Source organism: Aethalodelphis obliquidens, unplaced genomic scaffold (genome assembly GCF_003676395.1).
Source record: "Aethalodelphis obliquidens isolate GAN/ISIS:26980383/991018 unplaced genomic scaffold, ASM367639v1 scaffold42, whole genome shotgun sequence".
NCBI classification, from domain to species: domain Eukaryota; kingdom Metazoa; phylum Chordata; class Mammalia; order Artiodactyla; family Delphinidae; genus Aethalodelphis; species Aethalodelphis obliquidens.
The window spans coordinates 13,155,571-13,181,713 of NW_020837986.1; the positions used below are offsets into that span (position 1 = coordinate 13,155,571).

The 26,143-nt window shown below is 52.3% G+C and overlaps 1 protein-coding gene across 1 annotated transcript; it reads right to left on the minus strand.

Annotated features, from left to right (window-relative positions):
* Positions 1–1,561: 1,561 nt before the first annotated feature.
* On the minus strand, positions 1,562–25,840 carry XKR7 (XK related 7). Its single transcript, XM_027078081.1, has 3 exons — positions 25,063–25,840; positions 4,139–4,341; positions 1,562–2,809 (listed from the first exon to the last, which is right to left on the minus strand). Exons 1-3 carry the CDS (start codon positions 25,644–25,646, stop codon positions 1,854–1,856), a joined length of 1,743 nt encoding a protein of 580 aa, XP_026933882.1. The 5' UTR covers positions 25,647–25,840; the 3' UTR covers positions 1,562–1,853.
* Positions 25,841–26,143: the final 303 nt, after the last annotated feature.

A 26,143-nucleotide genomic window follows, 5' to 3' on the forward strand; every position in this document is an offset into this window, starting at 1 on the left:
CTCTCCCAGCATCCTTAGCAAAGCCACTATCACCTTTCACATTCTGATGGAAAAGCCAGGAATCTAGGACGTTGTGAGACTCGCTGCCACGCTGGGCCTCAGTTCCTATCTGTAACCCAAGGGAGGCTGAACCAGAAAGGGCTAAGTGCCCCTCTAATTTGCATAGTTTGCCCCTCTAATTCTCATGTCCCCTTCACCCCAGCCCAGGTCTGCATCTGTCCTTAATATCGCCTGCTGAGCCCTTGCAGTGAACGAAACTTACTAGGCATGCGGGAGGGAGGAATTTGTGGAGAGGGGTTCCAAGCTTCGCTCTGTCCCCTCACCCCACAGAACTGCCTACTTCTCAGCTCCCATACCCCCCATGCTATCCAGGACTTGTTGTCCCAGGTGGAGAGAAAGGGCACTGGGTGAGTGGTCCCAAGGATGCCCTGGGAGGTTTGGACCATGAGAATGAACCATGGGTCCCGGAGGGTTGTCAGATCTGAGGCAAAACAAGTCAGTTTTACAGCTGCAGCCCCAGGGAGCTGCATCTGCAAGGTGGCTAAGAGCCAAGATTCATGTCATGTCCCCAGAGCTAATTTTCTCCAGCTGGAAACCAGTTGGCAGTTGAAATGTCTCAGGAGTTCTGAGGACAGTTTCTCCTCGGGAAGGTGGCTGTGGACTGAAGTGGACAGGGGCACAGAACTCTTATAAACCCTAGAAGTCTAGAAGTGGAGTACCCTTCCCTAGAATATTCCACTCACACAGGGTTCTGATGCCTTCTTCCCCACCACCACGGCAGGAGCTAGAATTCCCCGCAGCAGAGCAGCAGGGTGCCAGCGTCTGCACCTCGTTATAACAGAATCCAGGTCAGAGTGACTCCCGAGAATGTTTTATCAGCTGTGTGTCCTGGAGCTCAATCCAGAACAAAGAATATCTCTCTAGAACAGTCTCCCTGCTAAACGTGCCAGCACCTCATCCACAATCAAACCCAGACAGAGCATCTTCCTAGGCAGTTCATCTATTGCGGTCAAGACCTTCATCTAGAAGAAATGTTCTAGATGCTCACCTAGAACAAAGAATGGCTCCTTGAAACACTTCCCCTGAGGTGTCTGGAGCCTCCTCCATACAAGAGCCCACAACAAAGGCTGTCTCCTGAGGAACATTCTCTATGCTCCGGATCGAGGTTGCCCTCCCCCAAATCTGCCACCCCTTCATGCTTCTGCCAGCCTGTACCTCTCCAATGTCTCAGGGTCCTCCCTCCTGTCCACCTCCAGCACTGTCAGCCCCCCACCCCAACTTCCCACCCCACCCCAACTCCCTCCTTTAACTCCCCTCTTGCCCAGGCTCCAGACCTCGACCCACAGGAGCTGTACCAACCTCGCTCACCAGATGCTCCCGCCTCACCCCACATCTTCCGTGGCCTCCTCCATCCTTCCCAGAGGCAGCCCACCCCCACGCCCCCTGAGGAGCACAGGGCCTAGGTCATGGACCCCCTTCTCTGGCGGGCCCACCAGAGTTGACAGGTGGGCAGCTCCAGGCAGGGGAGAGGGTGTGGGGTCCTCAGCACCAGCTGTGATACGGAGGCCTCCATGAAAGTGGGGCCGCTCCCGAGGAGCGTAGCACCAGTTGGTTCCCTGGGCCCCGGTTCAGGGGAGTTTAGGAAACGGGCCACAGGGCTGAAAACAGGGCCAAGGCCTGGGGCCTCCACAAGGCTGTCGCCTCCCATGAAATAACCCAATGGTGGGCGCCACTCTGCCCTTGGACCAACAGATCCACTCCCCCTCAGCCTGGTGGCCCTGAAATTTTGGGCTCAACACTGTGCTCGATGTGGGATCAGCCAAAGTTCATCCCTTTTGCAGGGAGACTGTGACCTACACCGAGGTCTCATACTCCAGCAGCTCCTGGGGGATCCCGATGCTCCGGTACTGCAAGCGGGGTGTCGTAGGCGAGGAGTATTCCAGCGCCAGAATGGTCTTCCGGAGCCGGCGGTCGATAAAATGAGCGTCCCAGGCAGGGTACTTCTTACGAGGCAGGTCAATCCGAATGACAGGCCCCTCTGTCCGCAAGGTGCGGGGCACAGGCGTGGGAGGCAAGCCAGGTCGCACCTGGAAGACAGGTGGTGTGGGGGTCCCCGCACGCTCGCCTCCCACGGAGGCCCCATCCCGCTCAGCGCCTGTAGTCCTGGGCAGGGACCTCGGGGGACTTGTGACAGCATCGGCTGGTGGGCCACAGGGCCCTGGGGCCTCAGGGCAGATGCAGCCAGGCATCTGGGGACCCAGCAGGGGCCCGTTAGGGTGCAGGAGGCAGTAGTAGACACACATGAAGAATATGCCCAGTGCGAAGCTGGAGGCCACGACGCAGACCAGAATAAGTGAGTGGAAGTCAGTGGAGAAGTTGCGGCTGGAGTACCAGAAGCCGGTGAGCACGGCGTTCTCGAGCAGGACGATGCAGTAGTAGAGGGTCATGCGGCGGCGGCTGCGGCCCTCCTTGACGTTGAACCAGCAGAAGATGTAGATGATGCCCACCACCATGTTGTAGATGATCTCTTCCCACTTGGACATGCAGAAGTCCGTCTCGCCCTGGATGACCCAGAAGGTCATGACGCACCAGTGCGCCACAATGAAAATGCCAAAGTAGAGCTTGTAAACGCTGGCGAAGAGCGCGAAGGCCAGGCTGCGGGCCGCGATGGCAAACAGGTGCCACAGCACCTGGGCCACGGCGCCCTTGTAGGACAGCGGCCGCTTGTCGTCCCGTGAGTCCCGCAGCACCTTCTGGTAGGAGGCCAGGGTCCAGGCCAGGGACACGAGTGAGGCGGAGGTGGAGAGGGCTGCGGAGACAGGGTGGGGGCAGGGTGGGCTGGGTTAGGGATGGGTCTGGGTTGGGGTCTGAGGAAAGGGGGAGGGGTCTGGGTCAGGAGCTGGGTTCTGAGGAGGTGTGAGGGAAGGGTCTACAAATCGAGAGGGGTGTGGAGAGGGCCTGGGTGGGTGGTCTTCAAGGACACTGAGGCAGGGGTGAGAGTGGACAGGGTTGGGTACTGCTACAGGGGTGGGAGCATACAGGGAGAGGGGAAGTGGGTGATTTTGGTCTCCATAAGGGTCAGGTTGGGGTCTCTAGTATGGGGCTGTTAGGGTTCAGGGGTCTTGGTGGGAGGTTGGGAAAATAGGGTCCAGGACTCTGGGAGTGAAAAAGGAGGTGAAGAGGGGGGGTCATGATTAAGGAATGGAGGAGCCAGAAGGGACTGTTAGAAGCTACAGGCCACCAGGATGAGGCTGGGGCATGGAAAGGAATATCCAAGCTGAGCACAGCTGAGGGCATGGGAGGAAAATCCCGGTGGGAAGTTTCGACTGGGGCCCAGGACCCTGGGCGAGGGATGCCCAGGGAACCTGAGAGATGGTGATAGAGTCTTCTGAAACACTGAGGGTGTGTCGGGCAGTGTCGGGCGGGAGGGGCACCGGGAGCCCCAGGGAGACTGGGAATGTGGCTTTTCTCTGACACTGAAGGGGTTGGCCTGGTCTGTTAGGGTTCGAGAAGCGGCAAGGTGGGTGGGCGGGGTGAGCTCATGGGGACCAGGACGAAGCCTGGGAGGAGTCCACAAGGGGCTGAAGAGCAGTGAGGGGTGGATGGAAGGGCTCTCTGGAAACTGGTGGTGATTCAGAGAGCCTGTGAGGCAGAGGGGTCCCCAGGAGATGCAGGCTGGGATTGGGACAGTCTGGGGAAAGCAGGGGCAGGGGACTTCCCTGAGGGTCTGAGGTGTGGTGATGCGGTCAAGGGCCTCTTTGAACTTGGCAGAAGTGAGGTCTGGTCTGCCCTGGCAATGGGGAAGGGAGGAGGGCGGGAGGGGCTAGTGCGCAGGGAGCCTGAGAAGAGCAAGGGGGTGGGGTGTCTCCTAACACTGAGGGTAAGGGGGCCATTGGGGGGGACCTGGGGGTCTCCAGAGGCCTGGAGACTGCAGAGAGTAGAAGGGGCGGGGCCACCAACTCACCCGACAGTGAGTGCGCCAAGGTGGGGGGAGTGGACAGGGCCTCCCCAGGGGGCCTTAAGCATGGGGCTGGCGGGGGTGGGGGTGGGGGACAGGTGGGGCCGTCAGAATACTGCAGACGAGTGAGCCCTGGGGGCGGGGGCGCCCGGGGCGGGCAGGCGGAGGGGCGGGGCTCACCGGGCAGCAGGTCGGGCGCGCCGCCGCGGTGCACCAGGAGGCTGAGCTGCAGGACAAGCTGCGGCGCGCTGCGCAGGAAGGTCTCCAGCAGGCGCAGCATGCTCACGTCGGCGCTCTCGAACAGCATCCTCCAGTAGAAGTGGCGCCGCAGCCGCTCCCCGCGCCAGCGGCTCTGCAGCCCTAGGTACATGGCGCGCAGGTACCTGCGGGAGGACGTGGTGCTCAGGCTGTTGCGCGCGCTCATCCCCCTCGCCCCCTCCCAACCAGACCCTCGCCACCCAGCAAGTGCAGAGGGCCAGGGCGCGGTGTTGCCCTGGGCAAGTCACTTACTGCGCTTGTTTCCTCAGCTGTGAAACGGCCTCATTGAAAGGATCGCCTCACGGGGCTGTTGTTGGGCTGCTCCCACTGGGCTCACTAGCTTAAAGCACTGGCACAAATTAAGCCTTGAATACAGCATTATAAGGATCATTATTGCTATGGCAAGTTAGGGCCTGCTTTCTTTGCAGGATTCTGGACACCTTACCTGGAGCTTGCAATAACCCTATTATTATCCCCATTTTAGAGATGAGAAAACTGAGGCTCAGAGAGGTATGTCATTTGTCCAAGGTCACACAGCTAGGAAGCAGTGGAACCAGGATTCAAACCCAGATGGGCTGGTCTCAGACCCACACTCTAACCAATAGGTGACACTGCCTCTCACTGTAAGCCATAAAGACTTGCCCATACACAGGTTCCTTCAGGGACGGTCCTGGTGCCAGCCCCCAGTTCTGTTGCCAGCTTCCTGGCCTTTTCCCCAACCCCACGTCTGAGTGCCCAGTTCTCCCCTTAGGGAAGCTGCTCAGAGATCCCCTGGCATTTGCGACTTAGCTGCTTCCTCTGGTGCCACTTCTCCCAACAAACTTCACAGCTCCAGCCGCTTTGTACACGTCACAGATTTGCTCGCCCTCACTGCTAAGCTTTTGCACTTTCTGTTCCCTCTGCCTGGAACACCTTGCCCTGTCCGCCAACCCCACCCCAGCCCCAAACCTGGATAACTCTTGCTTTTCATCCAAGGCTCAGCTTTTAGATATGACTTCTTCAGGGTAGCCTCTACTGGTCACCCTCCACCTGAGGTAGGGGCCTCTCCCCGGCTTCCCTCCAGCCCAGCACTCGTCACAGTGGGTTGTAACTGTCTGGTTATGCATCCATCTCCCCCAGGCTGTGAACTCCATGAGTATGACTAGGTCATAACTGACTGCTATACCCTCAGTTCTTAGCACACGGTAGGTGCCAATCCTATTGGCTGCATGACTGAGTGCATGATTCCAAGTCTGTTTAACTGAATGGAACTCTGGTAGCCCCATAGGAGGTATGGAAGGGATCTGGAAGTCCTGAGTTCAATTCCTGACTTTGCTTCTAATTTGCTGTGTGATTTTGAACAAGACCCTCTCTGAGCCCTAGCTGATCCCACCTAAAGTGGTTGTGAGGATTAAATGGATGAGGCCCTTTGCAGCTATAAAGTGCAGCGCCCATTAGGGTGACAAAGGACCTGTCCACACAGATCTCTGCCCTGGTTCCTTGCCCAGCAGCTCCACTCCTGGCTGTTGCAGGTACAACAGCCCCAACCCCCAAATTCTCTGATACACAGGACAGGCAAGCCCTTTTTATGAAACCAGAGAAGGCTCCTCTAGGAGTCATATCCCCCAAAACTGGGGGAGAAAATCCCACTAGATTCAATGACCCTATTGCCTGAATCCACAATCAGGGAACCAGGGATCTGGGGGTCTATTCCCTGATGTGAAGTGCTGGCATTTCCAGGATGTTCTGTATTCAGCTGTGTGTGACCAGCCCAAGGGAGGAACCACAGTGCTCCCTGAAATTTGTGCTCAGCTAATTCCCAGAGTTTTCCCAAATGAGTATCCTGGTCTTAGCAATGGTGTGGCCCTCTCTGGGCCTCAGCTTCTCTATCTGCCAACAAGAGGGATGGGCTTGGAGACTTTGGAGATCCTTTCAGAGCTAATGTTCTGGGACCCAAACTTTCCCCCCAAAACATGGCCAGAAACATACCATTTAGGCCTCTCCTTCCCATCTCTGGGTCTTCTGAGGACCAATCGGTGGTGTAGACACACCCTCAGTGTGAAACAGTACGGGATTGGCCCCCAGGACGGGAAGGAGGGCTGTTCCCTCAGAAGCTGACTCAAGATGCAGAGGCCCTTCAGTCTAACTCTCCCGTCCAGCGCTGGAATCCCTTCAGCAGTTCCCAGCCCCGTGCATTTACCCCTCTGCTCACACACTTCTCAGAACAGGGAGACGCTACCTCTTGAGGCAGAGCCTTTGGCTTCCGAGCAGCTCCAGGGCCGAACTGTGTTTCTCCTGATGAGTAGAAATTTGTCTCCCTGTGACTTCTATTCTCTAGGCCCCTGCCTACCCCGCAAATAAGGATGTCTGCAGCTAGAATCATTCATTCACATAGCAAGCATATCTTGACCACTTGCTATGTTCCAGGCCCTGTGACCTTAAGTACCTCACAGTCCCACGGGAGAACAGACAAGCTAAGAGCTGAAATAGATGCTCTAAGATGCTGTGAAACCCAGAGAAGGATCAGTAACTTTAGCTGGGGAAGACTTCCTGGAGTCTTCCAGGGAAGACTTCCTGGAGGAAGAAACACTTGATCTCCGTTTTAAAGCATGGGTAGGCATTTGAAGGCACACGGGAAGCAGAAAGGCATTTTAGGTGGAAGCCCAACTAAGGCAGAGGTGTAGAGGCGTGAGAGAGAGAACATAGCTTTTCAGGGGAACGGCCAGGGTTTTGCCAGGCCTGGTGGGGAGGGTTGTCCTAGGGAGGAGCATTAGAAAACTAGAATTGTGAAGGGCATCAAATTTTGGACTGAACAGTTCCTCTTTTATTCTAAATCTGAATTCTATCCCAGAATCGGGGGTGATGTGATCGGCTCGGTAGCTTAGGAAGCTCACTCTGCTGGCTGCCTTGGAGGAAGGCCAGGTGAGTCCCCAGTTTAGTTCAGGCCTGAAATGACAGGGCTGAGTTAAGGCAGGGCACAGAGGAGGAGTCGAGCGCAGAGCTGGGGATGCCAGAAGTGGGGGCGACTCGGGGAGAGACCAGGCTGGCCCCCAGAGCTTCTCAGGGCCCAAAACGCAGACCACCTGTCCCAGCCTCCATCTCCCCCTTCCCATTCCCTTTCCCAGTCCTGTGGCTCCGGCTTTGAACAGGAAGGAGAGACCAGCTGGTCCAGTGTGAAGGGGCCTGGGGAGCTGGGGGAGGGCAACACCCTGGAAGTTTCCCTCAGGCTGAAGACCATCTGTTTCCCCGCCTGGGTCAGCATGAGAAAGGCCCCAGCCCGGCCAGCATCCATCACCACCTGACAGGCTGCTTGCCCAACTCCCCACCCACTCCTGTCCCCTCCTGTGCCAGCTCCCAACACCCCACACCCCACACACCCCAGCTAACAGCAGACAAAGGGCTTACCCAGCCGAGGGCGCTGTTGGGCCAGAGCAAGGAAGGGGGAGGGGAAGAAAGAAGGCTTCTGAGACCCAAGAACATGGGGTCAGCAGGGAGCGTGGCGAGACCAGGCTGCAGTCTGAGGGTGAAAGGGCCTCGGTTCAGCCTCATTTTGCCCCTTGCCCCTTTTGACAACAGGTCCAAAAATCGTGGCTGTCCTTTCCAGCCGGTGGTACATGCTCGTTGCCAAAGGCCTGTGAGGTTTTCATGGGCCTAGCAAAATGTTTGAAGCCTGGAAAAAAAATTGGCTCTAAAACACAGGGAAAAACTGCAGAATCAAAATTAATAAATGTTTAATTAAATGTCTGCAAAACAGAGCATATCAGCCAGTCGACTGCAATTTGGCTTGTATCTGGGTATATATAATTTACATTCAATGTCTGATATGGCTGCATTTTAATATACTTGATAGATGTGGGGCCCACAAAAGTCTTAAAACAGCTCTGCCCAGGACATACAACCTAATTTCCCTGGGCCTCAGTTTTACGTTCTCTAGAAAGGAGCACAGCACTTGCTCTCCTGCCTACATCACAGCCACTGGGGTGAGGATCAGGAGACAAGATGGCAATATGCTGGGCTTGTGGGTTTGCCCGTGCCCTGGATGCTGTGTGGCCTTGGGTAATCTCTCTGCCTCTCTGAGCCTCATTTTCCCCCTTGTTGTGGGCATTTATAAACTGTAGAGGTTGTGCACATAGTGAGGGTGAGCATATGCTAGGTGGAGGCCTCTGGCTCCTTCTGATCATCCAGCCTCTCTCTTTTAATTGAAAGTTGACGTACTAGCAGGTGCCTTTAAAACCTCCTCCAGGAAGCCCACCTGATTCCACTCTACTTGAAAGGAAGTTGGAAGAAGTTGATTTTCACCACAAATGGGACCGATGCCACCTACAGAGAACACCTCATCTCAGGGAAAGGAATCCAACTTCAGGGGCAGTGCCTCTACTCTCCTCCAAAACACAACCCCAGTCTGTCCATTCACTGACACCACCCTGGTCCAGGCCATCATCATCTTCTGCTTTCTCAGTCCTGCATCCACTCCTGTGCCCCACCACCATAGTCCATTCTCCACATGGCAACCAGTGGGATATTTTAAAAACTAATCATGTCAGATCACGTTATTCCCTGTCTCAAGATCCTCCAAGGGCCTCCCATCCCACTTGGAATAAAATCCAAGCATTCCCCCTTGGCTTGCAGGCCCTAAACCATCTGGCCCTTTCTGCTTCTTTCAACTCGTCTCAAACCACTGCTTCATTCGTGCCCTGGAGGTTCCTGGAAGCCAGCCCAACTTGGTCCTGACTCTGGACCTTTGCACTTGCTACTTGCTCTGCCTGAAACACCCCCTTCCCCAGATCCTCCTGTGGCTGATTCCTCAGCTCCCACGTCACTTTCTCAGAGAGGCCCCCCAGGCCACTCATCCTATGTCAGCCCCTCCACTCTCACTAAATCACTCTCATCTCTCATATCACTCTGTCTTATTTTGTTCTTAACATACACTATGAAACAATCTTATTTATTAATTTACACATCTATTTTCTGTTTTACCACTGTGGTTTGCTGAGGGTCGGGACCTCATCTGTCTTGGTCACCACTGTGTCCCCAGCATCAGTACGTGTAGTAGGCGCTTGATAAATATTTGTTGAATATTTGCGCATCAGTGTTTGCAGGTGTCTCCCTCCTGACCTTGGAGGCCCTGGGGCTTCTCTGCCTGAGTTTGCATAGAGCCAGAACATCTGGCCTTCCTCCTCCAGGAAGCCTCCCCTGATGCCCCACAGCCTGGTTGGGCCTCCCCAGCTCTGACACCCCCAGCCTTAAACTGCCCGAGGCCAGCGTGAGCCAGAACCTAACAGACAGCTCTACCGCCCCCATTCTACCGGTGAGGAAACAGAGGTGCTCAGAAGTCTGTTTTGGATCTAACTTGCTGACTCCCAATCTTTGGCTCGGAGAAGAAGCCTGTCTGGGAGGAAATTGGAAATTGAAGTGGTAAGTGTGTATCGTTGAGGATGGGGTGGGGAGCAAAATGACGAAGCCTAGAGAAGAGAGAAGCCAGCAGTGAGCGTGTGAAATCCCTCCACTCAAGGATCCGAAAGGCTGTCTCCTCTGGATCCCCCGGCCCTGCGAGCAGGCAGCTGGGCAGGAGATGAACAGAGCTCATCCCCTTCTCCCCAAGCCCAGGGACTTCCCAGCATTGAGGGCTCCTTTCTAACAGGCAGAAGAGAGAAGGATGAGGGGATCCCACATCCCTAAGTAGCCAGAAAGTTTCTGGGTCACCCTGTCTCTCTCCTGTTCTCTGTTCCTGGGTTGCCCTGAGTCTCTGGTACCAGTCAGGGCTGCTGGCCTTGGCCTCAGTCCCCGTGCAAAAGGTCATCCTGGACCCGTCTTTTGTGTGTGCTCAGATCCTCGGTCATTGTCTGTCTCTGTCTCTGGCTCAGATCAGCTTGTTGTTGTGTCTGTCCCTTGAATGCAGGGTCAGCCTATTTATTTATCTGTTCCTCCATTACTGTCAGTCAGTCAATCTATTTGTCAGTCAGGGTCACCCTGGGGCCCTGGGTCAGTCCTCCTGTCTGTCCTTGGACTATAGGTCACATCGTCTCTCAGATACTATGTCCATCTGTTAGTCAGCTTGACCCTGGGGTCCCACGTCAGCCTGTCTGTCTGCTCTTAGAGGCCAGGAGCGTCAGTCTGTCTGTCCCTTGGATGTCAGGATAGCCTGTCTGTCCCCTCGGATACCAGGTCTGCTTTTCTGTCTGTCTTTCTGGCTGTCTCCTGAATACTGCCTGTTGGTCTGTCCGTCTTTCAGTCCCTTGGCGGCTTGGTCCATCTGCTGGTCTGTTGCTCAGCTCGTGGCTCGCGTGACTCTGCCAGTTTTCCGGCCGCCCTCCCCTGCCTGCTCCCTGTCTCCCGACTCTGGGGCTCTCTCTGTCTGTCTGCGTCTCTCACATCCTCGGCTCTTCCATCTGTCGATCTCAGCGTTTCCGAGTGTGTGTTCTCGTCCCTCTCCACTCCCCCTCACAGCTCTGGGCCAAAAACACAGCAGCTTCCAGCGGCTCCCCCGCTCCCACCCCATCCAGAAACGGCACCATGGCCAGCTCTCTTGTCTCCATTGTGGGCCAGGCTTGCAGGCTCTGGAGGGTAACCAGGCTGGGCTGATGGAAAGCAGCAGGAACACTGTACCAACTGGGCCCACAACTGCTCCGTAAGTCTGTAGGGGGATAGCGTGCAGGCAAAAATAATGAGAATAGCTCACGCTTACTGAGCACCAACTGTATGATAGGCCGTGCTAAGCCTTTCTATACATACTGTGCATTCGTCACAGCAAATCTTTGAGGTGGGTACTATTATTATCCTTATTTTACAGATGAAGAAACTGAGACCCAGAAAGGGACTGGGACTTGTATAAAGTCACACAGCAAGTTACTGCCAGACCTAGGACTCAGACTTGGCTCTCCATGGGCCCCGGCATCAGAGAAGGTGCTTCAGTTGCCTGGAAGGTATTCAGAGGGCTGCCCGGGAGGACCCATGTCGGACAGGGCTGGACCTAAAAGCTTTGCTTGGAATTACGTGTGTTTAGAGAAAACTGGGGAAGGGGTGACAATAGTAGTTGGAGTGTCAGGAAACCCAGGCTCAAGGCCTCCACTGGACTTGCTGGGAAAGTCCAATTCCTCTGTGGGCTTTAGTTCTCCTACAAAATAGGTCCAAGGAACTTGATGCTTGCCTACCCCAAGGAGTCTTCATCAGGTGCAAGTCCCCACACATCCCATCCTGATAACATCAAGGCCCGACAGCTGTCTCCTAAACCCAAGTACTTCTCCCCGCCCCGGTGTCATCACTCTGGTCCAAGCCACCCAACCTGAAGCAGCGGCGGCCTCCATCTACCTTGATCTCCTTCCCTCCATCCTTGCCCTCATAGACCGTATTCTTCACACAGCAGCCTGAGGGGTCCTGTAAAATCCTAGGTCAGGTCATGTCACTCTCTACTGTCCTTAGAATAAAATCCTCACCATGACCTGTGGGGCCCGGTGCGATCCAGCCTCTGTCTACCTCTAGGACTTCATTTCCCTCCGCCGTCCCCCTCTCCCACATCTCCAGCTACACTGGTCTTGCTTCTTCCTGGACACCCCAAGCTCTTTCCAGCCTCAGGGCCTCTCCCTGGAAAGGGCTTTACCAACACGTGGCAAATTCTTATTCTTTCCACCTCAGCTCAGTGTCACCTCCTCAGAGAGGCCTTCCCAGATCCGCCCCCTGCCTTCCAAAGCAATTCTACCCACCCCTCTTGCCACTTTCTGTCAAGTTACCCTATTTTCTGAATAACACATATCACAACCAGAGATGATCTAACTTACTTGCTTACATATTTCTTGTCTGTCTCTCCACGAGTGTGGGGACCATGTTTGTCCTCTTCTCTGCTATGCCCCTAGTGCGTGGCACATAGTTAATGTTCAATATATATTTGTTTCTTGAATGAGTGAATGAATGGAGTGTGAATGTATTTTATAAGCCCCCAAGTGAAGGCTGTCAAGTACAGAGGGAAAGAATCAGCCTTGAGAGGCAGGGAGACCCGGGTTCAGATCCTGACGCCATCATTTACTGTCTGTATAGTTTTAGGCAAGTTGCTTCCCTCTCTGAACCCTTCAGCTCAATGCCCACCTTATGGGATAGCTATAAAATCAGAAAGTGGTGATTTGTATAAAATGCCCAGCCCAGTGCAGGGTATTCAACCAATACGAGGTTTTAAGAAGCTGACAGACTCAGAGGCTCCAGCAGGGAGAGGAGGTCTTGTAGTTTCCAGTTTAGTTTCTAGCGGGGCTGAGACCTACTCCTCGCCTGACTTTCCCTGGTGCTCACTGAATCCATCCTCAGGAGACAGAGGGTCAGAGAAGTCCCTTCAGGACAAGTTCACAGGGCAGGGCCTTATTTGGGGTCTTCGCCCTCCTCCAGAAAATAACTGCCACTCATCAAAGGCCTTCTGTGGGCACTTTGCCAAAATCCTCACTGCAGCCCTGTGAGGTTTCGTGGGCATGACCCCCACTTTCCAGATGAGGAAACTGAGTCTCAGAAAAGAGGAGGTTCACTTGACGTTTATTCACCCAGCAGTTTTTTTTTTTTTTTTTTGCGGTACGCGGGCCTCTCACTGCTGTGGCCTCTCCCGTTGCGGAGCACAGGCTCCGGATGCACAGGCTCAGCGGCCGTGGCTCACGGGCCCAGCCGCTCCGCAGCATGTGGGATCTTCCCGGACCAGGGCACGAACCCGCGTCCCCCGCATGGGCAGGCGGACTCTCAACCACTGCGCCACCAGGGAAGCCCCACCCAGCATTTTTGAGTACCTACTGTGTGCCAGGAGCTGTGCTAAAATGCTGGTGGACATGATGGTGAGCAAGACAGACCCAGTCCATCTGGCACTGTCTAGCGGGGAACCTGGACATTAATGAAATCGTCCTGTAGACTTGAAACGACAGACATTCTGTGGGCTGCAGACATGTTCCAACAGGCTTCTGTGCTCCAGTGCTGAGGAAGGCAATTCTATGGGAGAAGCGCCCAGCTTGGGAAGGGCGTGGCAGTCAGGGAAGGCTTTCTGAAGGAGGTGGCTACTGAGGCATGATCTGAAGCAGGCACAGGAGTTAACCAGGTGAAGGGAGGGAAGGGAGTTTCCGGTAGGGGAACAACATGGGCACAGGTCCTGAGTTAGGCGGGAACAGTAAGTGGTCAGAATGGCTATAGCTCCAGAAAAGGAGGTGAGAAAGCAAGGGATGAGGGGGACCATGGTGAAGCATTTGGTCTTTATCTGAAGAGTGAAGACTGTGTTGGATAGCACTTCTGCATTTTAGAGGGAGTACCCTGGCTGTAAGGAACAGATTGGATGGAGGCAAGGGTGGAGGTTGGGAGACCAGGTGAGAGGTGAGAGGTGAGGAGGGCCCAGACAGAAGGGATGGACCCCAGAGACATTTAGCAGGCATTTGGAGAAGTGACATGCCCAAGATCAGTAGCCAGAAGCATTGGAATTGCATCTCAGCTTAGGAATGGTGGACTCCTTCATTTCACCACAGGCATGGATCAAGCTGAGGACCTAGATGCAGTCTGTGAGTTCCCTGCAAAACATTGGGCCTCCAATTATACAGATTCCTCACCTGAAATGTGGTCAAGGAAGCTCCTGGGGGGAACAGCCTTGAGGCCTCCTCCCCATCTATCCACTCCTCAATGCTGAGCACTCCTGCAAGGATGCAAAATGGGACCTTCCTGGAATTGGCAGCCTAATGAGTCATAAATGTCAGTAAAGGATGCGATTTTACACGTTTGGCTCCCATTTCATATGGTGCTGGGAGCTGGGCTGTCTCCTTCCTCCTCAGCAGCCCCCTCCAGAGTCACAGCACTTTTTTTTTGCTGGGCTAAGGCCAAACATCTCCCTGCCACTAATTTTAGGCTCTGGCTGTAAAGCTGAGACCCTCTCCCAACCCGCCCACTGCAGTCAGCTCCCAGACAGCGTGCCTCTCTTTGCCCAACAGGGAAGCAGGCAGCTCCTCTCCAGCAAAGCATTTGGGACCAGGTTCCTGCCTCTTATGTTCTTCACTGTATGAGTGCAGCCAGATCGCCTTCCCTCTCTGGGCTTCACTTGCCGCATCTGTGAAATGGGTGCAGAGCAGAGACTCAAAGCCAGGACTCCATACTCTAGCCCAAGCCTCTTTGATCCCCCCTTTCCTCTTTTCCTGATTTCCCTGTGTGACATTGGGGTGGCATGAGCCTGTGAGGGAGAAGGAGTTAGATCCTGGTCTCCTGGTGGTATCTGAAGGTACTTGAAGATCGAGGCAGGGAGAAAGCACCACTTCTCTTTGGCTCTGATCTATGAGATCCTAGATGGTAGAGGAGCCGAGCTGATATTATGAGGGACTCTGGGGAATGAAAGAAGGGTGTCTAGAAAGGTAGCTGTCCCTCAGCTCCAGCTGATTGCTGCCATGGGAGAATGTGAGCCCAGTATGGCTGGAATTTCAATTTTTCAAGAAGAGCTGGAGGGCTTCCCTGGTGGCGCAGTGGTTGAGAGTCCGCCTGCCGATGCAGGGGACACGGTTCGTGCCCCGGTCCGGGAAGATCCCACGTGCTGCGGAACGGCTGGGCCCGTGAGCTGTGGCCACTGAGCCTGCGGGTCCGGAGCCTGTGCTCCGCAACGGGAGAGGCCACAACAGTGAGAGGCCCGTGTACCGCAAAAAAAAAAAAAAAAAAAAAAAAAAGGAAGAAGAGCTGGAAATTAGGATATTTATGCAAAAAACAAAATAAAACCCAAAAACTTCAATTTGGAAATGTTGGCAACTAATTTTAAAAATACCATATGAATTTAAAAGAAATTATTATTCCTTTTTTAGGTTTGATAACAGTATTACATACTTCAGTTACATTTTTAAAAAGTCTATCTTTTTAGAGATGTACTGAAATATTTATGGGTGCAATGATATGACATCTGAGACTTGCTTCAAAATAACATGGAAGGGCAAGAAATGGGGTGGGGTCCAGACCTATACTCTCCAACACCTACGTGTCCTACACTAGCCACATATGGTTCTTTAAATTAGTTAAAATTAAATGAAATTTAAAATTCAGTCGCTCAATTATACATTTCCAATGCTCAATAGTCATGTGTGGCTAGTAGCTACTGTATAGGACAGTGCGTTTCCTATATACATATATATTTCCATCACTGCAGAAAGTTCTTTCGGATGGTGCTGGCCTAAGTAAAACAAGGCTGGCCAGGAGATGATCATTCTTGGAGCAGAATGGTGGTACACAGAGCAATCATTATCCTGTTCCCTCTGCTTTTATATATTTAAAATCTTTCCATAATAAAAAGTTTCATTAAATAGTAGGGGAAAAAATACTGTATGGGACAATCGAACACATCCTCAGGCTGGATTTGCCCTTGGGCCACTGATCTGCAACCTGTGGTCCAGCAGGTAAGCATCACAAAGCACCCAAGTTAGATCCACAGACTCTTAAAACTGTGAGGGGCTTTAGAGGTGACTGGTTTATCCTCCAAACTGAAGGCAGGAGGCTCTGCTACTGCTTCCCTGCCAAAGTCAGTCACTTTTGTCTGCATGCATGTCTGGTGATGTGGAGTTCACACCCTCGGGGCAACCCAGGGAGATCTTTCTTCTTATCACACAGCTTCTGCCTCCCTTTAACTTTGGGTTGTCACCTATCCTCACACTGTCTCTGGAGTCACAGAATAAGTCTCCTTCCTTGAAGGGGGGATCTGTGGGTGAGGGGTAGTGAGCGTTAGGACCCTTGATGCCCTTCTCCCACCCCCTATCTTATTATGAAGCAAGTAGGATGGGCTACTACTTGGGCCAATAATAATTGGTAGTAAATATTTTCTGAGCATATAATATGTGAAGACCCTATTCATTTACATTATCTCAAGACATCTTTACAAGAAACTTAAGGGGTGAATACTATCACCCCATTTCACAATGCGACTAGAGCTCCAGCTGGTGGAGCAACTTGCCCAAGGTCACACAGTGAGGAAGCCATGGCGCCATGGGCTGTACCAGTGCCCCAAGCTCTCAGCTACTCTGCTGTCTTGTCCAAGTCCTGGGAAAACTCATCCAGGATTCCCAAGCCCCCACCTGGACTTTACAGATGGGATAACTGAATCCCAGGCAGAGAAATGTCTTTCTCAAGATTCTGATTTCAGAAACAGACTCACAGACTTAGAGAACAGACTTATGGTTACCAGGGGGCAAGGGTGGGAACAGGGATAGATTGGGAGTTTGGGTTTGACAGGTACACACTGCTATATTTAAAATAGGTAACCAACAAGGACCTACTGTATAGCACCGGGAACTCTGCTCAATATTCTGTAATAACCTAAATGGGAAAAGAATTTGAAAAAGAATAGATACATGTATATGTATAACTGAATCACTTTGCTGTACACCTGAAACTAATACAACATTGTTAATCAACTATACTCCAATATAAAATAAAAAATTTAAATAAAGTTACGTTACTAACAGTGGAGGAAAAAAGGTTCTGATTTTAAAGATTCTATTCAGTTCACATGAACGTTTATTGAGCACTTACTGCATACGAGGAACTTCATCTCCTGTCAGACACACGTGCATCCTCCTGGGAACTCAGCCCCGGGGTTGCTTCTACTACATCTTGTACAAATACATATGTATTGCCCTTAGCCTGCATTTGTTCATTGACAGTTTGGAAGGCTGCGGATGAAGGCCTAAGCAGACCTCAGTGCTGTGTCCACACAGCAAGGGGCTCCCACACTGCCTTAGCGCCCCCCACATCAGCCACAGATGCAAACCCTGCTTCAACAGAATTTGTGTTCTAAGACCCTACTATGGACCTCACCAAAGCTCGCTGGGTACAAGGCCACCAATAGCAACAGAGTGTCAGCTCGGAGCCAGTCACGGTGGGGGACAGAAAGAAGGACGAACAAGGCCTCAACTCCCCAGGTGCTTTTAATCTGGTAGGAAAACCAGCCAGCTGGGCAAGGATCACAACAGAATCTGATCAGGACTATGGGGCTGAGGAGGAATGAGTAATTGTGCATGGGGGGAAAGTCGGAGAGGAAGAACCCAGAATGTCAACAGGGGGTACTTTATATTAAAATAAAATTAAAAAAATACTTTTCTGACTTTTTCCCTCTTCCCAAAGCAAGACATGATTGTTTGTTTTGTAAGAATACACTTAACTGGCAAAAGGTAGTATCTCTTGGTAGTTACACATGTGGGCTTGGGAGCCTGACTGCATGGCTTCAAACACTGGCTTTGCTACTTATGTATTAGGAGGCTGTTACCTCCTTGTGTGTCAATTTCCACATCTGAAACATGGGCCAATAATGCTAGCTAACACTACTTGAGGACTTATGATGTGGTGAATACTGTGCAAAGCATGTTCCATATATTAATTCAATAAGCCTTCATAATGGCCATTTGTATAGGGGTGTTATCCCATTTCACAGATGAGGAAACTGAGGCCCAGAGAGGTTAAGTGACTTGCCCAAAGTCACATAGCTCCTAAGTGGCAGAGTCAGAGTTTGGGCTCCACAGTCCTTATTATTATTCATTATTACACTCCCTACCTGACAGGATTGAAGAGGAACGACCTAATCTATGTCTCTATAAGTGGTGACTATAATTTTTAGTAGTATCTGACTCTTTGAAAGCAGGTATACATGCTTTTAAAATGTATGCAGGTAAAATGTATTTTTTGGTTAATTAAAAATCAGAGTAAAATCATCAAGTGATACAAGAAACATCTAATTAGTAAGGGAAAATCTCCCCTAACCCCACTTCTGCACCCCCAGAGATAATAAGTGGAGAGGAGTCTCCTTTGCACCTTTCCTGCGCTGCCTGAGGTTTCAACAAGAGCATACAGCTCCTTTTTAAACAGACAAAACAACCAAGCAGTTTTCATTTTAGATGAAAATGCCAACAACTAGCCTGACTGAGGAAATGGGAGGTGGGGTCTGAGGGGCAGAGGGTGGCACATGTTGAGTTTGTTCAGGGTGAGCGTCTCAGAAGGGGTGGCATTTGAGCTTGGTCTTGAGGGATGTACAGAGTTTCACTGGGAGGAGGATGGGGCGGGGTGTTGCTGAAGGAAGGACTGCAGGCAGCTGCTTAGAGGCATGAAGAAAAGGAGCATGTGACTTATTTGGGGGGAAGCATAGAGCAGTGAGGAGATGAAAGGGTGGGAGGTTGGGGCTTGACACCAGGCTATAGCATTAAGACTCGCTCAAGGGGCAGAGGGGAGCCAGGGCTGGCCCTCTGGCTACAGAGTGGCAGGGTCAGCTCTGAGCTTTAGAACTACCATTCTGGCCGCAGGTGGAGACAGGATATGGGGAGGAGTGGGCTGGGGGGAGACCGGAGGCTGATAGGATTTCCCAGAGGAGGAATTCCGAGGCCCTAACAAAGGCAGAGTGGTGAATGGAGAGGCCAGAGAAGATCCCAACCCATCCTCCTTCCTTTCCCTGGGGACCTTCGCCCCAGCTGCCAGGGGTTCAAAGCCATTTCCTGGCAGCCCTCCCTCCTCCCCCAGGGTTTCTCCTGTGTGGTCTTTATAGATCAAACAGGGGACGCTGGGCCCAACTGCCGCCGCTGTGTCTGTTAGGAGCTGCTCTAATGGCCTGTTGCTGCCAGCTGGGCAGGGAGAGGAGGGCGGCCGGGTGGAGAGCGTCCTAGAGAGGGGTCTCCCAGGAGGTGGGTGGTGAGGCTAGACTGGAACAAGCCTGCAAGGTCAGAGCAGGGAGGGACCTTGTGGATAGTCACCGAGTTCAGGGGGTTGTAAACATGTTTCAGCTGTAGGACTGTCAAAACAAAATCTTAGGCACGTGACCATCATATCAAGAAAGAGAAACTTTGAGATACTCAGGTTGAAATGATGGTAAGAGGTGAAACACAGTTTGAAAACCACTATGGAATCCAACTCCTGACCTGTTTTATGTATTACTTATATACTTGTGTTATTACTGTACAACTAGTAATGGCTACTGAGAATTGAGCACTTCCTGTGTTCCAGGCACCGTGCTAAACACTACACATACATTCTTTAATTTACTACTCCTCCAAGCCACATGCGATACATACTATCAGTAAGAATGTCCAATTTGCAGATGAGAAAATTAAGGCACAGACAAGTTATGCCATTTGCCCCAAATCACAGAAAGTGGCAGACACAGGATAAGGCTGATTCCAGAGTACGAGTTCTTAACCATTAACTGTCTGGCCCCAATGGGGAAATTGACCAAAGAAGGAAAGATACCCTGCCTGCTATGCCTAAAACAGACCCCCGCCCCCTCTGCTACTGCCCTGGTCCAGCCTCCATCTTCTCTCACCTGGATCATCGAGGGTGGATCTCTTTGTGGGTCTCCAGGCTTACCCTGGCTTCCCTCCAGTCCATTTTTCATCCAGCAGCCAGGGTGCGCATTGTAAAGCATAAGTCTAGACCCTGTTCCTACTCTGCTCAAATCTTCTTGGGCTCCCCACTTCATGCAGAGTGAAAGCCCCAATCCTCCCCCCCGGCCTTTGGGGCCCTGTGTCATCCACCCCCAGCCACCCTGTCCACCATCGTCTCCAACAATCTCCCCCCAGCTCCCTGCTTTGCCACAGGGCCTTCTCCCTGCTCTGCTCCTTCCCTGTGCCTGGAACGCCCTTCCCAAGACATCCACACAGCTTGCCCGCACCCTGTTCAGCCCTCTGCCCACATGCCCACCCCTCACAGAGGCTGCCCTGACCACCTCATCTCGAAGGGCCACACCCTCCTCCTTTTCACTTTTTCCATAGTTCTTACCACTATCTAACCCATTATATTTTATGTTATGTATTATATTTATATTATATTTATATTTTAGATTAGGTAATATATATTTTAATTTGTTTATTGGTTTCCCCCACTAGACTTTTTTTTTTTTTTTTTGCGGTACGCGGGCCTCTCACTGTTGTGGCCTCTCCCGTGGCGGAGCACAGGCTCCGGACGCGCAGGCTCAGCGGCCACGGCTCACGGTCCCAGCCGCTCTGCGGCATGTGGGATCTTCCTGGACCGGGGCATGAACCCATGTCCCCTGCATCGGCAGGCGGACTCTCAACCACTGCGCCACCAGGGAAGCCCCCCACTAGACTCTTGAGCTCCAAGAGGGCCGGGACTCTGCCTTGTTCACCACTGTATTTCCAGCACTTAGCGCAGTGCCTGGTACACAGCAGGTGCTCCATATATTTGTGGAATGAATGACTACAGATTAAATGCACAGCTGCCGTGTCCCTATGGCTTCAGGGTCCTTCAAGGCCCTCTTGCCCTCCTGCCCACTCACAGGCCACCCGCTCAGTGAACAAACCTTTTTCTACAGGGAACAAAGCCCGGGCTGATGGTCCTAACCATTGCCAGGGGTTCTGAGTACTTAATGATGGCCAGCCCTTTGCTAAAACCTTGGTATATTATCTCTTGAAACCTTGAAACAAAACCTTGAAACAAACCAAGAGGTATGGTCTCTAGTTTATAAAGGATGAGACTCAGGCACAGAGAGATTATGTGACCTGTCAGGATCACACATATTAAGTGGTATGGTCAGGATTTGAACTGAGGACATTTGAATCCAGAGTTCATGTTCTTAACCATCACGCAAAGAACAGAGCTTCCCAGAGAGGAGCCCCAGAGACTGACTTTCATACCAGGTAGGTCACTAATTCATTTCTGAACGTCTCTGGAGTGCAGGGCTTGTGAGGAGGCAGAGGGAGCAGTGCTGGGGCCTAGACATAGAGAGTGTGGTAGAGGGAGGGCCTTCAAAGTCCAGTTTGCCTCTTTCCTTCCCCTCCCTCCCATTTTGGGGTCCCCGGATCCTGACAGCCTGGGAGGAATCCCACGGCAGATTAATTCCACTAATTGGCTTAACAAACCACGCTTATCTGGGCAAAGCTGGGGCCCAGTGAGTTTAAGATTAGGGAAAGCAGGATTCATGGCTTACTGCTCTCCTGCCCACAGGGTCAGAGTGGACAGGGTTAGGACTTTAATTGGCTTAGCAGCGCTGAGTGGCTTAACAGCTCAGAGGGATGGGGGTGGGAGCTGGGCAGAAGGCATGAAAACACAGGTTGGTGTCCAGCCCCCAGCCAGCGTCATGTCTGACCAGAGGATCTGTGTGTTCTCTCAGGGATCAATCTGTCTCTGCACCGGGCCATCGCTCCGGGATCCTCTAATGCAGCCAGTGTGGTGGTATCAGGGATAGAGCCTGGGCTTGGGAATTAGACAAAGGTGGGTTGACACCTCACCTCTCCCCCACTTGCTCAGTGGGTGACCTTCGGCAAGTTACTTGACTTTTCCAAGCCTCACTTTCTTGTCTGATAAATGGGTATATCAACTGTCACCAGAGGGAAGGTTTTGGGGCAAAACAAGATCACATGCCTAGAGCACCTCACATGGGGCCTGCTGGGACATGGAGGGTGCATAGTGTCTGTGAATTCCTTCCCTTGCTCTCCCTCCTCAGAGCCCCATTTTGTGATTAAAATAATAACATGCATCTTGCAGGCTTGTCTGGGAACAGAAGAAGAAAGGACCTGAATCAATTGTAAGGAGCTGGCCAGAGGTTACAAAGAGGATGGGCCCCCATATGTTTCCTGTGGTTGACACTATTTTTAAAAACCTTAATTAGTAGTTGAATACTGGCAGAATTCACCAAAAAAAAAAATCCCCATTTCCCATTTCTCTTGAGAAATCAAGACTTGTCAACACCTGGTCCATGATTTCTTGTGGCACCATCAGCTGGAGCTGGGCGGTAGCTTCAGCTTCTCTAGGACACTGCTTGCCCCATACTGTCCCCTTGTCTGACACCCATGTACTGACACAGTCTGTGTTACTAGCTCCTCAAAGTATTCAAGGTTTTGATTCAACATTGTGCAAGCATAAGGAGTTGAAAGATATCTTTATGATTCAAATTAATTTATTCAGATTTGGGGGCGTGGAATCAGCATGTGAGTGAATGGCCAGTCCCTCAGCTTTGATCATGCAGGTCTCACACACATATCTCCTTCCTCATTACCCTGGGGTCCAGCCCTCAGAACATCTGCACCAAGTCCCGCTGGACAGTGAGCCTGTTCTTTGTGGGAACCTCATGTTTGCTTACCACATTGCTTAGTTTCTAGGAATACCAACTCTGGTGGCTTCTCGTCTGGATCTCTCTCCATTTAGCCAGACTCTCAGCCATTTTTGAATCCAAAGCTTTTGGGACAGGGGCCCAGAGGTTTAGCTCTGATATAGACCCAGAGTCAGACTTCCAGAAAAGGGAAGGCTCTTAAGGCCATCAAATCTATTATTCTCATTTTACATACAGGGAAACTGAGGCCCAGAGGTGGGAAGAGCCTTGCCCAAAGTCACCTAGCCAGCTAGTTACAAACCTGGATGAAGTCTCCTGATCCCGCCCTACCCCCAATCCAGCACTTTCCTGACAATATACACAGTCTCCCCATCCTTATCCACATAGTTCAACTCCCTCCCCCTCCTTTCCCATTCTTATCTCAGTCCAGCAGAAGCCCTGACTTTCTATCATCCTGGAATCTTGGTATCTCAGACTCATAATTCTTTGAGCTTGGAGGACACTTTAGTGGCAGAATTGCAGGGGAGATAAATTGAACTTGGGCTTTGAAGGCAGAGAGTCTTGAGTCCCAGTGCTTTTACTCCCTAGCCATGTGACCTTGGGCAAGGATGTCCCTTTTCTGAGCCTCCATTCCCTCATCTGTTAAGCAGGAATGATAATACAACCACATTGCAGGATTATTAGGAGGGATACAGGAGATGAAGCAGGTAAAAAGGCAATCAGTAGTCTGGCACAAAGTGAAGGCTTAATGAAACAATTGTTACAGAACTGTAAATTAGGGCTCTCATGCCCCTAAGGCCTAAGTGAAAGAGTCCAGATGTGATCCAAGAGAATGGAACCGGACAAACTGAAGCGCATATACCCTGTCTAAATTGTTCCAGGCCTGATATTGCTAGATGCATTTTTTTTTCAAGAGGAGCTAGGATTTTGGATTTTTGAAATACTATGCAAGCCAGACAAAACACTTCTGTAGGCCAAGTTCAATCTAAGAGCCATTAATTTGTCATCCCTGCAAAATCATCTCATCCCAAGCCCCTCATTTTACGAATAGGGTAGAGTAGAAATCGCTAGCCCTTTTATCTAAGAAACCATGGAGTTCAATGGACCCTCAGCCATCTGCAGCCACTCCCCTGAGACCCCCACCTCCACCCCATGGTCATTTTTTGCTCTGTTTGAGGGAAATTCAGTTTATGTTCAAGAAAGAAGTATGCATTTCTTGTAAGTAGATTCTGAAAATGGGAGAAGGGGGTTTTGAGGTAGCCAGTGAGTCAAGGGGCAGCTGGCCCATTTTAGGCTGAAGGGAAAGGGGGATGAAGCTTTGGTTACCAAGAATAGGAAGTTACCATTTCAGAATCTAAAAATATCTTTCACCATCTGTCCACTCGGGCACAGAATGATAAATGCAGATTAGTTCCTGGATGTAGACATGAATATTTTTTGTGTCAAGCTAATAATAATAACACCACCTTGTGTGGATAGAGCTCCTCCCACCTTTTCCCCCAGGGTAAGCTAAATGGAATATATACATCATCTAGGCAAGGCACATATGGGGAAAGCAAGTCAGAGAGAGATTTGGCAACACAACAAGGGTGACACAGCAAATGAGCAGCTGGGACAAACCCTGGGAGTCCTCTTTCCAACCCTCAGCTCAGAACTGCATCTTCTGAGTTAAGCAGAATGTGTTAACAAGTAGCAGAATAAATATAACAACAGCAATAATCACCCTTTACTCCACAGTGACTTTGACTTTTTCCATGTTTTCCCCACAGGTGTGATAATCATGATAATCTATTGCATTCCTAAAATATGTTACAGTCTGCAGGGCCTTTACAAAGACCCTCTCTCACCTGACCATCCCAAGAGGTAAGAAAATGTAATGTAGATCAATGAGATGAGAAGAGTAGGGAATCGCCCTCTCTTCACAGGTGAGGAAACTGAGGCTTGGAGGGAGGAGAGGTTTGTGTAAGATCAAATAGCAGACAAGTTCATTCTGTCAGTGCACAGTAGAGCCTAAGCTACTAGAGCAATACAGACTCAAGGGGAACCCTAGGTTCAGAATTCCCCGTCTCCAGTTAACTCAGCTCAGCAGCCACCCTCAGTCCTGGCAGAGGAAGAAGCCTAGAATTGGGCGGCTTGTACAAAGCTTCAGTTTTGTCTTACTGTCCTGAGATGAAAGGACAGATAGTGGCTATCTAATCTCAGATTCAAGATCCCATATCCCCATGGCTCTGTTTCGGGGGGCGGGGGGGCGCTGCAGAGATACTGGGGAAGTCCTAGGAGGCAGAGGAGCTAGACACCTTCTCAGCTAGGTCCACCACAACCTTTCCTAAAAGTCCAAAAAGTTTGGCGGGATATTCATTTAGCTGCCTCGAATTCTGTTTCTCCTGGGAGGTTGGGAATGGACTGCAATTCCGAGCTGAGAATCTTTGAGAGCAGAGAGGGACTTCTGAGATCTTTCCTAAGCCCAGGCTCAGGCTCAGCACTCAGGCAGAGAGGAGTGGGACAGGGCTGGATGGAGCCCTGGGGCCCTGTTCCAAGCTTCACATTCTTCTCCATCGGCCCTGGGCCCTCCTCATTCACACACCCCTGAGGATCTCTTTCTCTTTCTTCTTGCCCCATTCCCTCTTCCCTCAATAGCCAGATCCTAGAGGATGGTACAGAGGTTGATCAGAGTTAGAGGGCAGAGGTCAGGGAGGAGCTGGCAGAGGAGGAATCAGAGCTGCAATAGGGTGGGGCGGGGCGGGGGTCAGGACAGGAGCGGGCGTGGAGGATCAGAGAAAGGCTGGGGCGGCAGGCAGCCCCTTACCACCTCCCACTCCTCCAACTCAGTTCTCTCCACCTGAGCTTCTCCTACCTCCAGACCTGGCCGAGCTGCAGGAGGTGGACGAGGGTCTGCAGTAGCCAGACGCAGAGGCGGCGGCAGCGGCGGCGGTAGGCGCTGGCCGAGGAGGGCTCAGGTCGGGGGCCCAGATCGGGGCTGCCTTCTTTGGTACGGAAGGTGACGGCGCTGTCCTTGGTGCTGATGACCGGTCCGCCGGTGCCGCTGTCCTTGGTGCTGATTGCGGGTCCCGGGGCCCCAGCGGTCTCCGTGTAGTCGTAGACGAACCAGCGGAAGCTGAGCAGTTGTACGACAAGCGAGGGCAGGATCACAAACAGCAACGTGAGGCCGAAGTAGGTGCGGTGACCCTGCAGGTAGTAGGAGGCCGCCAGCCACAGGTCCGTGGCGCCGTCGGAGAAGAACACGAGCAGCGCGCACAGCACCCAGCAGCAGTCCCGCAGCTCGTAGCGCGGCCCCGGGCCTCCCGCCCCGGTTACCCCGGGGTCCCCGGCTGCCGCCGCCGCCTCCCCGCGCCCACCCGCACCGCCCCGAGCTCCTCCGGCCGCCCCCTCCGGCCCCGGGCCGGCCGCGGCCACCGCTCCATCCGACTTCGCGGCCATGTTGGCGGAGCAGGAGGCGGGGAGCGACTTCCGGGCGGCGGAGGGGGGTGGGGTGCGGAGTGGGAAGGACCCTGTGCGGGCGGCTCCCGCCTCCTCCTCTTCCTCCTCTTCTTCTTTCTCCTCCCCTACACTTCAATTATTCATTCCCCTCGGCGCCGCCCCCGCCCCCGCCCTTCCCCCACCCCGCCTGGGCTGTGACCGGATGCGGGCAGCCCTCCAGGGAATGGAGAGGGGGAGGGGAGGGGAGAGCATCCCAGGTCACCCTCCTCTTCCTTCCTCAGAGGCGTGGGGCTCCAGCCACATGCTTTCTGCCTCCAAGCCCCCCACCTCACTCCACTTCCTTCTTTCCTCTTTTCTTCACCATCCCTGTCTCCATCCTCTCTTCCATTTATCTCCTCTGTTTACCTTCAGTGGTCTGGGTCTGAGGAGAGTAGGGGACCAGGGACTTGAAAGTAAGGGGCTTCTTAGGCAGGCACCCCAGTAGACCATCACTCCAT

Bases quoted from the DNA above. Each gene is read 5' to 3' on its own strand.
- XKR7 (XM_027078081.1), bottom strand. From the start codon at position 25,646: ATGGCCGCGAAGTCGGATGGAGCGGTGGCCGCGGCCGGCCCGGGGCCG. The intron at 4,342-25,062 runs GTAGGAGAAGCT...GTCCTCCCGCAG, and splicing joins CAGCTCGGCCAGGTCTGGAG to GTACCTGCGCGCCATGTACC. The intron at 2,810-4,138 runs GTGAGCCCCGCC...CTGTCTCCGCAG, and splicing joins CGCGCCCGACCTGCTGCCCG to CCCTCTCCACCTCCGCCTCA.